The 14959-nt window shown below is 47.0% G+C and overlaps 4 protein-coding genes across 4 annotated transcripts; 3 read left to right on the forward strand and 1 right to left on the reverse strand.

Annotated features, from left to right (window-relative positions):
* The first annotated feature begins 636 nt into the window (after positions 1–636).
* On the forward strand, positions 637–3831 carry K441DRAFT_649174 (purine and uridine phosphorylase). The gene is made up of 3 exons (XM_067646928.1): positions 637–1799; positions 1852–2704; positions 2769–3831. Exons 1-3 carry the CDS (start codon positions 809–811, stop codon positions 3346–3348), a joined length of 2424 nt encoding a protein of 807 aa, XP_067496557.1. The 5' UTR covers positions 637–808; the 3' UTR covers positions 3349–3831.
* Positions 3631–5085, forward strand: K441DRAFT_461175 (ankyrin; the record flags this gene model as incomplete). Its single annotated transcript, XM_067641776.1, has 2 exons — positions 3631–3927; positions 5005–5085. Coding segments are annotated over 2 exons (378 nt in total), but the record flags the coding sequence as incomplete, so codon positions are not given.
* Positions 5086–8206: 3121 nt separating this feature from the next.
* On the reverse strand, positions 8207–9424 carry K441DRAFT_596210 (uncharacterized protein; the record flags this gene model as incomplete). Its single annotated transcript, XM_067645026.1, has 1 exon — positions 8207–9424. The coding sequence occupies one exon, from the start codon at positions 9422–9424 to the stop codon at positions 8207–8209; it is 1218 nt and encodes a 405-aa protein (XP_067496559.1).
* A 762-nt stretch (positions 9425–10186) lies between these two features.
* Positions 10187–11828, forward strand: K441DRAFT_671349 (RTA1-domain-containing protein). The gene is made up of 3 exons (XM_067650415.1): positions 10187–10531; positions 10610–10852; positions 11065–11828. The coding sequence occupies exons 1-3, from the start codon at positions 10351–10353 to the stop codon at positions 11520–11522; spliced, it is 882 nt and encodes a 293-aa protein (XP_067496560.1). The 5' UTR covers positions 10187–10350; the 3' UTR covers positions 11523–11828.
* Positions 11829–14959: the final 3131 nt, after the last annotated feature.

A 14959-nucleotide genomic window follows, 5' to 3' on the forward strand; every position in this document is an offset into this window, starting at 1 on the left:
AAAAGGGTGGGCTAACGTAGCTTATGGGCTTTTGACGGTTGGGGGGTTTGACGGTTTTACTACCGCTTGCCTGTTTAAGCTTAGCGACCTATACTGCCGCTTCAAGAATCAAAACATTGAATTCCTCAATGCGTGATCCATATTTAAGAAATTTACCATTAACGCCACTATGCCCCGCTGGAGTCGCGAACCTAATGAGGACCAGAGGATTAAGTTAGCAATTACTAGCTTTAAGAATGGCCTCTATAAAAGCCGGAAAGATGCTGTAAAGTCTCACGGTGTTGACCCAAATACATTGCGCAGGCGACTTAACGGCAAACATAAATCTCACAAAGTCGCGCATACTTAACAGCAGCGACTACTACCCCCTGCAGAATCCGCAGTTGTGTGACAGTGTATATACCTTAGAAAATGCTGCGTGATACCTTTTGTTAAGAAAATGCCTGCAATTGAGCATTTTGAGGCATTAGTTTTGATGTTCAAAACCGTCAAAACCCCCCCAACCGTCAAAAGCCCATAAGCTACGTTAGCTGGTTCGGCTTGTCAGCATGTGGGATCGTGCTGATGTCCTTCATTTATTGGCAATCCCAGTTTAGGCGATGGCTGGCTGAAGACAATACCCCGCATCTCCAGCAGCGCTCGCAGTCTATTTCTCCATGATTTGTCTCCGTTAAACAGCAAGCATGTGCCAACTGCAGTGACAAGTACTCCGACTTCAATCGCAATATAATCGTGCTGCGAGGTTAACATTTTGATTTTCAAGCCTTTCTGGACATTCCGAACCGAGAATACTCTGTAAGTGTCCAATATGTCCGACCCAAACGTCTACACCATTGGTTGGATCTGCGCGATAAATACAGAGTATGTTGCTGCACAGGAATTCCTCGACGAACCACACGATCCCCCTGAGTTCGTGTCTCCTCACGACAACAATGATTACACGCTTGGGAGAATTGGAAAACACAATGTCGTCATTGCCGTCCTACCCGAAGGGGCGTACGGGATCGATAGCGCAGCATGCGTGGCTAGAGACATGCTACATACCTTTCGAAACATCCGAATCGGCTTAATGGTAGGCATCGGCGGCGGAGCGCCCAACGCAAAGAACGATATCCGTTTGGGAGACATCGTGGTCAGCTTGCCGGGCAACGGGCAAGGCGGCGTGTTCCAGTATGACTTTGGGAAAACAATCCAAGAACAGACTTTCCGCGAGACACGGTATCTAAACCAGTCGCCCAACGTCGTCCGGGCGTCAGTGGCGGGGCTCAAGGCCCAGTATGAGCGCAAAGGGCATCAGTTGGAACAGGCTGTCAACCACCGCCTTGAGGATAATGAACGGCTAAAGGAGAAGTACGCTCACCCGCCGCCAGGGACCGATCGATTGTATAAATCCGAAGTCGTTCACCCTCCAGACAGCGAAGCGAGCTGCGTGGAACTCTGCGGCGAGGATCCGTCGAAGTTAATAGCCCGCAAGGAACGGGGCAAGTTCCAGCTTAACTCTACCATACACTATGGGTTGATAGCCTCAGGAAATCAGTTGATGAAAGACGCAATAATTCGTGATAAGCTTGCAAATGAAAAGAACGTGCTGTGTTTCGAAATGGAGGCGGCAGGACTTATGAACCATTTCCCTTGCCTGGTTATTCGCGGTATCTGCGACTACTCAGACTCTCATAAGAACAAAGAATGGCAAGGGTACGCGGCGATGGTAGCAGCTGCATATGCAAAAGATCTTCTTGATCGCATTATTCCAAACAAGGTTGAGGCTGAGAGGAAGGTTGTTGACGTTCTGGCTTCCGGTTAGTTAATCTAACTGTCTGTTAGGACTGTCTTGTTAACTCTGAGTTAAAGTTGGGGAACTTGTAAACGAGACTCTAAGCTATTCTCGCGATACAAATATTACTTTCAAAACATGGAAGCGGAAAAAAGAAATCGACGACTGGCTACTGGCTCCAGACCCTTCGTCTCATTACAATGAAGCCCTGGGGCGACGCCATAAAGACTCGGGTCGTTGGTTCTTGCTCCGTGATGACTTCGTGAAATGGAAAACGAAGAAGAATTCCTTTTTCTGGCTTCATGGTATCCCTGGGTGTGGCAAAACGGTCCTTAGCTCCACCATTATAGAGGATCTCGACCAGGGTTCATCCACCCAGCCTTTACTCTACTTTTTCTTCGATTTCAATGATCCAGAGAAACAGAAGAAACAGAAAGTTGATAAGATGATCCGCTCACTCACCAGTCAGCTTTACTATAAGCGCGAAGAAACTCAGAGCCTTTTGGATTCACTCTTTTTCGCTTCTGGCGAAGGACATCAAGAGCCCGCCCCAAAAGCACTGCGTAAGACGCTCTCGGACATGATACAGCAGGCCGGACAAGTGTGGATAGCTCTAGATGCTCTTGACGAGTGCCTCAAGCACTCTGAAAGAAAAGATTTGCTGTCGTGGATGATAGATCTCGTAAGCTCCGAGCAAAGAAATGTCCATCTTATCGTCACTAGTAGGCTAGAGCAGCCATTTGAATCAAAATTAAAAGAATGGAATCATGACAAAGACGTAGTAGCAATTCAAGATAGCATGATCGCTGACGACATCCGCGCCTATGTTCGCACAAGAATCAGAGAAGACAGTGATTTCAAGAAATTGCAAGGGCACGCAGATGTTCAGTTAGAGATCGAGACGAGCATTATGGCAAAATCCAACGGAATGTACGCTTCAAACCCTTTGTTCCTGCTAGACCTCACTCCAAAGATCAAAACTAAGAGTAAGCAGGTTCCAATGGGTAAAATGCCAGTTTGATAATTTGGAGTCTTCTTCTTGCGACATTCGCTCCCTCCGAACCGCGCTATCATCCCTCCCAACTTCGCTTGACGGAACTTACGACCGGATCCTAGAAAATATCCCGTGCGGCTACCGCCTGAACGCTACAAAGATCCTTCAGCTCCTGGCGTTCTCTGACCGGCCGCTGCTACTTAAGGAGGTGGTCGATGCAATAGCAGTCCGTGTTGATGACGACCCGCCGTTTGATCCGGACGATAGGATGTTTGATCCGCTGGGGGTTCAACAATTTTGCCCGAGCTTGGTGGTACTCGCTCCCGGTAAGGACACGAGAATTGTTGGTGATGTGCCCGAGTTAGAACTTCATTTTGCGCACTTTTCGGTCAAGGAGTATATTACATCGACGAGAGTAGAAGCATCTTTCAAAACCAGTCTGAACGAAGTCTTGGCCAAAGCATGTATTGCAAGAATCTGCTTGGCATATCTCTCTCAGCTGTATCTCGATTCTGAACAGGGCACAATCTGGAAACTCAAGACAGAGTTCCCGCTAGCACAGTACTCTGCCCAATACTAGATGGACCATGCAAAGCCCGCTGAGGAAGAGACAGGCATTCAGGATGCCATAATGAAATTCTTTCTTCAACAGAGGCAAGCCTACGTTGCTTGGGATAGGCTTTATAACGCCGATCGGACTTCGGATTTAGATAATGTGGCGACGCCGTTGTACTATGCATCCTTGGCAGGTCTCGCGCATACGCTGAAGTCGCTCCTGAGGGATGATACTGCAGATGTCAACGCAAAGGGTGGCAAATATGGCACCGCTCTTCACGCAGCCTGTGTCAGAGGTCATGTGGAAGTAGTACAGATGTTATTAGACCAAGGCGCTGACATAAATGCGGAGAGCGGTAACTATGGAAACACTCTTTGTATCGCTTCATTAAGAGGCCATAACGGGGTGGCGCGTCTACTGCTAGACAAAGGGGCCAACGTTAACGCAAAGAGCGGCAAATATGGAAATGCCCTCTATGCTGCGTCTTCTAGAGGCCATGTGGAAGTGGTAGATCTGCTATTACGTAGAGGCGCAAACATAAACGCATGGGGGGGAGAAATGGGCAATGCGTTTCAAGAAGCTTATTCTGAAGGCCACGAGAAAGTAATACCACTGCTGATGAGAGACAAATGGGGGAGATGGAGAGAAGATGGTAGTGAATATGGCAATGCTCTCTATGCTGCTTCATTGGAAGGACATGAGAAGGTGGTAGAGTTGCTTCTAGACGCAGGCGCAGACGCCAACAAACGTGCCTCACCGTACGGCAATGCTCTTCAGGCAGCTTCTTACCGTGGTTATGAGCGAATAGTCCGGCTACTGCTTGGCGGTGGGGCGGACATTAACGCTAAAGGTGGAAAATATGGCAGTGCTCTTCACGCTGCATACGTAGAGCGTAACGCGGCTGTGACGCACCTACTTCTAGATAGGGGAGCGGATGTGAATGGAGGGGGTAACGACGACGGCAACCTGATTGAAGTTGCTTCTGAGCGAGGTGACGAGGAAATGGTGCAGTTATTGCTAAGTAGAGGAGCGCGGAGTGGTTACCCAAGAGGAAAATATGGCAGCGCTCTCTATCTAGCTTCTTTGCAAGGTCATGATAATATTGTACAGCTGCTACTAGATCACGGAGTGGATCCTAACTCATGGGGAGCGCTATATCGAAATGCTCTTCAAGCTGCGTGTTCTGGCGGTTACGAGAAAGTAGTCCGGCTGCTATTAGACAAAGGAGCAGATGTTAACGAACGAGGTGGAGTATATGGCACTGCTCTCTACGCCGCTGTTGAGGGAGGTAATATAGATATATCACAAATGCTGGTGGATAAAGGGGCAAACGTCAACGCAAAAGCCGGTCGATCTAAACGTTCTTCGCGATTTAACGACAATCGTGTAATAAGGGTAGAAGAGGATGGCAGCGTTTACGGAGCACCGAGCTGCACATATGGCAACGCTCTCCAGGCTGCTTCAGCACACGGATATGAGGAGATAGTGCAGCTGTTGTTAGACAAAGGTGCAGATGTCGACATCAAAGGTGGCCAGTATGGTACCGCTCTGCACGCTGCTTGTGACAAAGGTCATGAGAAGACCGTAGCGCTCCTGTTAAATAAAGGAGCCGATGTTAATGTGCAGGATGACAATAACTGCACCGCACTCACACTGGCTTCCCAAGACGGGCGGGAGAAGATAGTGCGACTGCTGCTGGACAAGGGAGCGGATGTTAACAAGCAAGGCGGTAAATATGGTAACACTCTCCAGGCTGCGTCATATCATGGGAATAAGGAAATTGTACAACTGCTTCTCGAGAGAGGAGCAGATGTGAATGCGCAAGGCGGTAAATATAAATGCGCTGTCCGGGCTGCTAGCACACGAGACCATGAGGACGTGGTGCAGCTACTCATAGACAATGGGGCAGATTATAAGCCCGAAGCGAGTAGTCGAATGATAGCGGATGAATTGGAGGAAATGGAGGAAGAATGGGGATTTTGGCCTACGGAAAGGTACACCGTCTCTTATGGTCCCATGTTTTAGTAGAAAGGAAGCAGCCTTTTCACGAATGTAAGCTTTTCTGTACTGTAGTAGAACAATTTGCCACGACCAATTTTTCCATTACGACTAGCGAAGCTGAAGACTTCCAATGTCCGGTACTCTGTGTATTAATTAGGGCTGTCTGTAACGGGATTAGCAGTTACAGTAGAAATGTCTCGGTGAAACACTCGACAGATGAATTCCGACGCCTTGACCAAATTCTGCCGAATTCTGCCAGCTTAATCGACTTCTGCCAAGTTCTGTCAGATCAATCGAATTTGACCGAAGTCCGTCGAAGACCGCGTGCGCACGTGCGCACGCATCGACCACCAGGACCCCTGACTATTTAATTATATGATTCTCCCGTTACTCCTTTCTCTTCTTTACGCAACGTCTCGTTCTTAGCAAGAGCTATACCCTTAGATTTAGATAGAATTTATACTATTCCTTCGAATCTTCCCCGAAGTCTCTTCGCGTCCTAACACTGTCCTAGTATTAAGTGGGGTCTGCAATTGTTAACATTACCTATATTACAATACTCAACCTTAAGCATCTCTATGGAGGCGGTTGTTAGAGCTAAGGTGCTTTCTACCATGCCACTAATAGATAAGGCTTGTTTGAAAGGAATGTTAAGGACAGTGCTTAGCAGGCTTATAGAAGGAGGGTGTACATCCAGAAATAAGATAAGGGAATAACTTTGCGTTAATAAACGGCATAAAAAGCTAAAAGGAGGGCGTGTACCTAGCAGGAGGGTGTACACCTAAGTGGTTTAACGCCTTTACCTATTAATTGACAAAGAGGCTAAGCCTTAGTTATATTTTGTAAGGCTGCTCTTTCGCCCTTAACCGCCGCCTTACCTAACTATGGCCCGTTGGCTGCTACACAGCCTAATATAAGTTATAAAATAAAACAAGTATTCTCCTATAGCACTTTAAGGTAACAGTGCTCTTAAGCCTTCTTGGTTTTAATATAAAGATGCCGCCAATCTTATATAGCTTGCTTTGGCGGTATAAGTCCCAACTTATTTCGAACCTTAGGAGCCGTGTATACACCCATAAACTCACTATCGAAGACTTTCAGTGGCGCAACGCCGGGTTTAAATCATGGGGGCAAACCTTAGCAACGAACTAGGCAGCAAATGGCCTGAAGTCAATGCTAATTTGCGGACAACACTCGTGTCGAACAAATGAGAGCGAGGGAAGGTCCAGGATCGTAGCTTTACGTGCCTTCTATTTCAAAATTCGCGTGGCAAGAGCTTCTTGATAGTTTTGAAAATAGTGGATGATAATGTTAGGTGCGTAGTTCAGACGGATTTAAACAACAAGGAATTGAAGAAACGGCTAGCTGATAAATTTCGTGCTAGAATGGAGAGGAATTCGCTTGATGTTGTCAATAAGCCTTTGTAAGGAGGAAATTCCGTATCCATAGCTACAAAAAGAGGCCTTTTAAGGGAATGATAGGTTACAGAGTTGTGATCAATATTATCGGAGAAGAGATCCAAAGGAAGGGGAAGAAGTTGTATAATATGCAAATGTCTAAGATCACTTTTTCAAGTGGATTGTGGACTACTGTCAATCAGAAGTCCGTGCGCAGATCAAGAATGAGAAGTCTGTCTATTAGGGGGGTTTCGATAAACTGACGGAAGGTATCTGACGGAAGGTAATGCAACTCGAATCGAGGCGATCTTCGCGTGCTAGCAGTATGTAGTTAGTAGGACCTTCCGTCAGATTCGATTCTTGGCAAATATCAAAAGTTTTAATGAATATTTTCATCAGAACTTTAAGCCAGCCCCCTATTTTATTAACAGCAGCCAGCGACTCCAAATTTCGCACAGTTAATCCTTGCCACTATGTCTTTTGATCTCGCGCGCCAAGTTGATCGAACCGTCGAGTTGGTGAGAGGCAAGGATTGCTCTCTATAGAAACCCCTACTTGACCAATTGCCGGAAGGTCGCGCTAAATGTATGTGTAAGCACTAAAAATTAGCTTTGCCTTCCGTCAGATGCCTTCCGTCAGCTCATCGAAACCCCCCTATTGAAGGTGGCCCTAGGGCCTCTATATATACATAAGGGTGACTGAGTCGGTGACCGAGTCAAGGGGTTGGTGACCGAGTCAAGGGGTCAATGACCGAGTCAAGGTGGCAAAGAAATCCGATTCAGGTCGACAACTACAGCTCTGGAAATTCTCCTTCGAAAACGATAGGGCGCCCAATTTCCGGATTCCTCACTTCTACCTGCATTACGATGTCTCAAATCACCTTAGCCAGCTAGTTATAACTAATTCGCTAGCATTGTACCGCCCTTTAAATCTATGTTCAATCTATATTCAATCCCTCCCTGATGTCCGAATAGGCCTCGACAACGATATTCGGCACCATGAGCTGATAATGTTCTACTCGGACCTAAATCCCTACTCAAAATTCTAGACGTGGCGCAACCAACAGCAGGCTCGCATGGACCACGACATAGTGTATACACCGTAAAGTCTTAGACGACGACGGAGAACTTCGAAGGCTTATGGCCGAGATCATGGACCACGACATAGTGTATACACCGTAAAGTCTTAGACGACGACGGAGAACTTCGAAGGCTTATGGCCGAGATCATGGACCACGACATAGTGTATACACCGTAAAGTCTTAGACGACGACGGAGAACTTCGAAGGGTGATGGCTGGGATGCGAGACTATGGTTGACGTACTGGAGTCACTCCCAGCCCCTGCCAGCCACAACGCTGCATCCAAGTAACAACTCAGCTGTTACAAGCAGCACTGTCAGGTGGTTGTGGAATGTGAAGAGTATCACACTCAAGACACCCCACTGAAATACTCTGTGGATAGACTCTTGATCCTCCAATGAGGATTAGCCTAGGATGTTCTCCCATTCTAAACCAACTACACGAACAGGCCACTCGATCCAGCTCTTCCGCTCCTCCCCTAACACAAGAGCCGCAGTAGTAACCAAAGTCACGCCCCAACCTTCTATCCACCAGACGCCACGGATCCTCCCAGGCAGAATCGCGTAGTGCGCCAAAATGGCAAGAGCCTCCGGGCGCTGGTTCTCGATCAGTGCGATAAACTCCTCAGGCACACTGGTGGGCCAAGTGAAGATCGCGCCGCGGTCGATCAGCTTGCCATTATCACACTGGTCGTAGACATTCCTGTAGTTCGGATCGAGGCTGCTCGGGTTCCTTGTCAACTGCGAGACGAGCGCGAACGTGTACCGCAGCTGTGTGAGCGCCGACGTCAGCACCTGGAACGCGTACTCGTAGTCCTTCCCCGGCTGCATCCACAGCCGCTCCAGCGCTGCGAGCCGGTGGTCTTCGAGCACCGCCTCGGCGTCTACGGGTATTGGCGGCTTTGGCCACCACTTGCGCGTGCAGAGTGGCGATAGTGGGCTTCGACTGATCCAGTCCCAGCCTGGGAATAGGATTACCAGCGACCCGCGTAGGGTGCGGAACATGCCAATTGCTATCCGTGTCATTTCGGCGGTTTGAGTCTTCCGGCCTGCACACTCTGTGTTCCTTTTGGGTGTTAACACGGCTTGGCATTCTTCGTGGCTTGTGTTGAAAATGAAGACGCATACAAGAGCCGAAAATGCGAAAAGAGCCTCGCAGTTCTCAGCCGTAACGTTTGTTATGACATGTCGGAAAAGCGAAAGTGCAATGTTGAACTGGCTGGCTGCTGTAGCGATGAGAGTTTCTTTGCCCTCCGCATCTCCACGCAGTCGAGCCAGGTGAAGTAAGGTGATGGCTAGGATGCCGTGGACGAGGAATCTGTGCGAGGCTGCCAATTGAGGAATAGTCCTTTGCCATACTATCTGGGCCGGTTGATCGGTTGCAAGAGTGATGCTCGTAGTGGTGATATAGTGATGTAGCAATTCCCGGCCTCTGACCTTGACGGATTCTGCGGCACCTTTGAGGCAATCTTCAAAATTAAGTAGTAGCGGCGGCAGTTTTGGTGGAGGTACTGTTGAGGAGCTTTGATGGAAGACATGCACGCGAAAAGGGGGCTTAATGCCAGCAGATAGAGATGGGAGGGGAGTTGATAGAGGAGAGAGACGAGATGAGGGAACTATCATAAGAAAACTGCACGGGATTGATTTCTTATTGCAGTTATTGCAGCTTGGCTGTTGTTCATCACACTATCAGATCCAGGGGTCAGCCGCGTCTTAGGCATCATGCGGCAAGGCAGACATTCAACGTAACCTCTCACAGAGGACCCTCGGCTGAAGTGTTAAAGACTGCAGATGGCGGGTTGAGGCATGTCGCTCTCGTACACTAAGACAGGGAAGGGTAATGGAAGCAATGCCACTGGAGATTGCGTACCTTGATGCGCCGTTTCTTACAGGAGACGCACCCTCGTCTTGTTTTGCGATGAGCCTTACGTGAGGGCATTGAGGCGAGCTGTAGCTAATGAATAGCAAGACTAGTAGGAGTGGGGACAGTGCAGGAAGGAAGTGCAGAGACTGAAGGCGGGTCTGATAGAAAGGTGCGCGTAAAGGGGCATTTTCGAGACGATAGGTGCACAGCCTCGCTATAGTTATCGATTGTGGATCGGGATGAAGTTTGGTCCGGTCACTTACAAGGCTGCTATACCTTGTTAAGGTTTTTTCGTACAGAGCCTTCTGTTATTGGACGTTTTGACCCACTCGGCGTTAGGGTCTTCTGCAACTTGCCGGTCCACGGACGCTCCAAACAGTAATTCTTGCGGATTTATCACGACTGTATTATGGCAGGCTGTCTGAATAGACCTTGCATCCAATTAGTTTAGCTTGTGTACGATAATTTCTGCAGTAGCGAAGAGAGTCGTCGTCGCCTTTGTTTTCAGGCGGTTCTGGGGGCACTGGCCTTAGGTTGCTGTATATAACCCCTTGAAGACTTTCAGAAATTATTTTATCTTTAATTGATACTATCCTCATCGCTTACTGTTGCTCTGCTCGGATTCTCCACACACCCGGCCTCAGTTTTTCTTCTTAATTTTTCTTGTCAATTTTCTTACTTTGCCATGGCGAAAACGCATCCAAGCCTCGACGATCCCAATGCCTTCGTTCTCTACCGCTATCATCCCAGCCTGGTGGCAGCTATTATATTCATTGCCCTTTTCGCAATCACCACGATCATACACATCGTTCAGGCAGTTCGTTCGCGAGCCCGATTTCTCATCCCGTTTATTATCGGCGGTATCTGTAAGCTTCCTACCTCACCAAATAACCAACCCTTCACGTTCAGGATACAACATGCTGACACGCATCTGTGGTTTGCAGTCGAGATCGTAGGGTATGCTGGCCGAGCGCAGTCGTCCCAAGATCAATGGAATCTAGGAGCCTTCATCCAGCAGTCGATCCTGCTCCTCGTCGCCCCCGCTCTTTTCGCCGCAACAATATACATGACGCTCGGACGGATCATCTTGCTCGTTGGCGGCGAGAAGTATTCCGTGGTAAAAAAAAGATATTTGACCAAGATCTTCGTGGCGGGCGATATCTTCTCTTTCCTCCTCCAAAGCGCAGGTAACGTACCTTTCCCTCCGAATCACAGAAGCTCGAGCCAGCCAGAAGTCCCCATACGAACCTGAAGTCCTCTGGACTACTTCCTTCAATGGGCCCAGAAAGAGACAGTCACCCAACCTTAGCAACATCGAAGCCACCCACAAGCCCTCATGCTATCATCTCGTATCTCTACAACCCGGCCTTTCCCTCAAAGCAGCTAACTCCCCTCCTAGGCGGCGGCANCATGTCCGGCGGCGGCAAGAGCGTGAAAATTGGTCAGGACACGATTCTGGCCGGACTCTTCGTGCAACTCCTCCTTTTCAGCCTCTTCCTAGCCGTCGGGATACTCTTCCACCGGCGCTACTCCGCCGCCCTGGCGCTCAACCCGTCGCTCGCGGGCTCGCGGCTGCCCTGGCGCAAGCACCTCCGCACGCTCTACGCCGCCTCCGCGCTCGTCCTGCTGCGCTCCGTCTTTCGCGTCGTCGAGTACATCATGGGCAACGGCGGCTTCTTGCTGCGAAACGAGGTCTTTCTATATGTCTTCGATGCCGTGCTGATGTTGGGGGTTATGGTGCTGGTGAATCTGGTGCATCCTGGGGAGATTGCGGTGATGCTTGGGGGGAGGGGTGGACAGGGGATCCTGTTAGATTCGAGGGGCTTGCGGCAGGAGGGGGTGATGGAGGGGAAGTAGTGATTGGAGAGGGCGCTGGCAGGCTGGTCGTGGGTTAGTGGCGCTTTGCTGAATTTTTTTGGGGTTTTCTCTTTCGCAAGACAACCAATCGCTAAGGGAGGCAGTACTAGTGACAATTAAAATCGCTAAGTAGGTGGGCGACTAGAGGGACTACCTATAGAGGCAGAAGTAGGGCGTTTGGAGCTTATATTAATAAGAGAAAAAAGTTTTACAATACCACGATCTAGAACAGATATTACGACTTTTAGTAAGGGAGAGAAGTTTAAAATAGCTTTAAAATTAAGCTCCAAGCTCCGAATTAATGTAGGCCGTAGCTTAAGCCGTAGCTATATACTATACCGCTTTTTACTAGCTCTTTATATTAATTTAGCTATAGATAAAGCGAAATTAGGTGTGTGGTATTGTCAATCGGTAGTCCGTGCACCGATAAGTAAGTAAAGAATGAGGACTCTGTCTATTCAAACTATGAAGAAAAGAAGCTATTTATACATGAGGTAGGTCCAGGCAACTGAGTCAAAATAGGTAATAGAAACGGGTGGTGAGACCTAGGGNACTAGGCATCAAAGACAGTAGTAAGACGGTGGTAAGAAAACCCGATCTGGATCGACACACCCCCCCAGCTTTGAGCCCCTACGGGTCAAAGCTGTATCGCGGGTCTTGGCATGGTGTTGAGTCGAATATACCCCATATCTTCCTCCTTGCTTACCTTTTTCAATTTAGATCCTTTCCTTGATATCAACCAAATTCAATTGATGAACGAATGTGTCGTGCTTCTGCCTTGGCAGAGCTTTCGTTAAGCCGTCTGCTACTATTGCGGCAGTAGGCGTCCAATTAATCCTAATTCGATCGTCACGTACTTCTTAACGTAACCAGTGGTGGTGTATGTCGACGTGTCGGAGCTTCGTAGATAGCTCTGGTCCGTCTTTTGTGAGCAGTCGAATCATCTGTAGATTATCGCAGTTAATCATCTACCTGTCATCTAAGGTCAGTCCGATTTCTTTAAAGAAGCAACTCCACCAGATTAATTCCGTGCCTGCATATAACAGAGCCATAAGCTCTACCTTAGTGCTTAACTTCGTTACTAACGTCTGCTTAGTAGAGCGCTAGTCAATTAGTCCCCCGAATAGGGTAAACAGATATCCTTCCGTACTACGTCTACTTATCAAGTCGTCTCCAAACGCTGCGTCGCTTGCTCCCGTGAAGACTTAACTCCCTACATTATGCCCTGAATATTCAATCGCGAGGGTCCTCGTCTGATACAAGTAGGTGATCGCTTAACGGGCTGCGGCGTCGTGTAGGGGTAAGGGGTTTCGCAGGAATTTCGATAGCTTGCTTAAAGCCCAAGCTGCATTAGGTCTCATAATATAGGTCGCGTAGAGGAGTAATCCAATCATCCTCTAGTAGACGTAGGTGTCTTAATTTAAAGCTTCCTCCGGGTTTGGTAAGAGCCCGTCAGTGCTTATAGGTGTACTAACTAAGCGCATATTAGTTAAATAAAAGTTATTAGCGATTTTCTCAATATAGAAGTCTTAACAGAGCTACAGCTTCCTCTAACTCCTATCTCTTAAGACTCAAATTCCTAGGAACTAGGACAGTTCTCCTAGGTCCTTTATCTCGTATTTCTTTATAAGCGCAGTCTTAAAGCTCAGAAGCTCTAACTAGTTCCCCTTAGTACTTGCGGCACAGATATTGTCTATATAGAAGAATATAATCAGCCGATTGTTATAGTAGAAACATGGCTCTCTACTAACAGGCTTTAACCCCAATTTGGTTAGTTCCTAACTTAAGTCGTTATGCCAGAGACGCGGCGATTATTAAAGTCCGTAGAGAGCTCTACGTAGTAGTAGATATTTGCCCTTAATAGTAAATCTATCCGGACACTTAATATAGACTATTTCGTTAATTAAGCTGTTCGCGAACGCGTTAACAGCGTCGCCCTGCTAAACGTCCAAATTAAATACTGCGATGACTGCTGCTAGAGCTCTAAAGACCTTAGCTGCCAGAGTCGCTGCATAGGTGTCCTTATAAATCAACTCTTGTAGATCGCCTTTTATATAGAGTCGTACCTTGAACTTCGTTAGATATCCATTAGTATCCGTTTTATAGGTAAATCTCTAGGTAGTAGGCACTGTTTTGACTAACGGAGTCTTATCTACAACCTTAAATGTTCCACGACCTTCTAGGTCAGTATACTCTTTTGTAGTAGTAGCAAGGAAATCTTCCCTATACTAGTGTCTTATAAGCTCCTTCCAGTTCTTAGGCGGAGGTAGTAGCTTATTATAATGGATTTTCCTATAATATTTTAGGCCTATATGGAAGGCTGCCTAAAGCGCTTTGAAGCTATCTACCTCCTTAAGGTGAGTTAAATAAGCTATGTATCGTTTAGGTAGCCTCCTTAATTATTTACCTTTTATAATATTGTCTTCCTTAACGGCTGCGCCGTCTTTATCCTTTGAGTTATCCTCTATAGGTACGTATTCGTAATGCGGTCGTTAACAGGTAGAGGGAGCTAAGGAGCTTAAGGATTCTTTAGTAGGAATTAACTAAGGTTCTAGTGTCTCGTCTGGGGTAGGAAGGGCAGGTAGGAAATCATTCTTTAAGGTTTATAAGCTTGCTACGTTATTGTCTTAATCGGTTACTTAGTCTTAATTTCCACTAGAATCTGCCTATTAATTTCCACCGTCTTCTACTTAAATCTTATCTAAAGTCTCGTCGTCCTTATCTAACGTTTCGTTAAGCTCTTCCTAAAGCGTTCTGTTAATATATAACATATTAATTACCTCTAAAATTTAATCAGCGCGTTTTTAGAGCAGATTCGCGAGATCTAGCTAATTATCGTTATAGAGCAATTGCTTATTAAATATAATATCTCTTATTTAAATTACCTTCTTTTCGCTGGGTATATAGACCCTAAAGATATTCGTTAACTAGTACCTAACTAGGTATCTAATATAAGCTCTTAGCTTAAGTTTTTAAGTGCGCGGGAGGTTATATTTAAGCGGGTAAGCTCTATAGCCGTATACACGTAGATAAGCTATATTTGGCTTTAATAGTAAGAGCCCTAGTACTAACTAAAGCTTCTTAAAAGGTGTCATCTATCTAAGCTGGGCGTTCGGTGTCTAATTAATTAAATACGCTACAGCTCTAACGATCTTTAGCTAGAGCTCTTCTAGTAATTAAGCTTTAATTCGCATGCAACGAGACTTAATAATAATTACCCCCCTAGAACGTTTGGTAGAACCGTTCTAAGACTTTATATATAGGGCCGATTGCTCTACTATAATTCCTTCTTAGTTTATCTAACTATAGAAGTCGCCACCAAGGGAGGTCTCGCCATTAACTTAGATAACCACAATCTTCTAATTATATCGACGCTTCACCCTATTCAAATATCGTATAATTACTTACGTTAACGACGACTTTTGGGCAAAGGTCTC

The sequence above is a fragment of the Cenococcum geophilum genome (assembly GCF_001692895.1).
Source record: "Cenococcum geophilum 1.58 unplaced genomic scaffold K441scaffold_97, whole genome shotgun sequence".
Classification (NCBI taxonomy): Eukaryota; Fungi; Ascomycota; class Dothideomycetes; order Gloniales; family Gloniaceae; genus Cenococcum; species Cenococcum geophilum.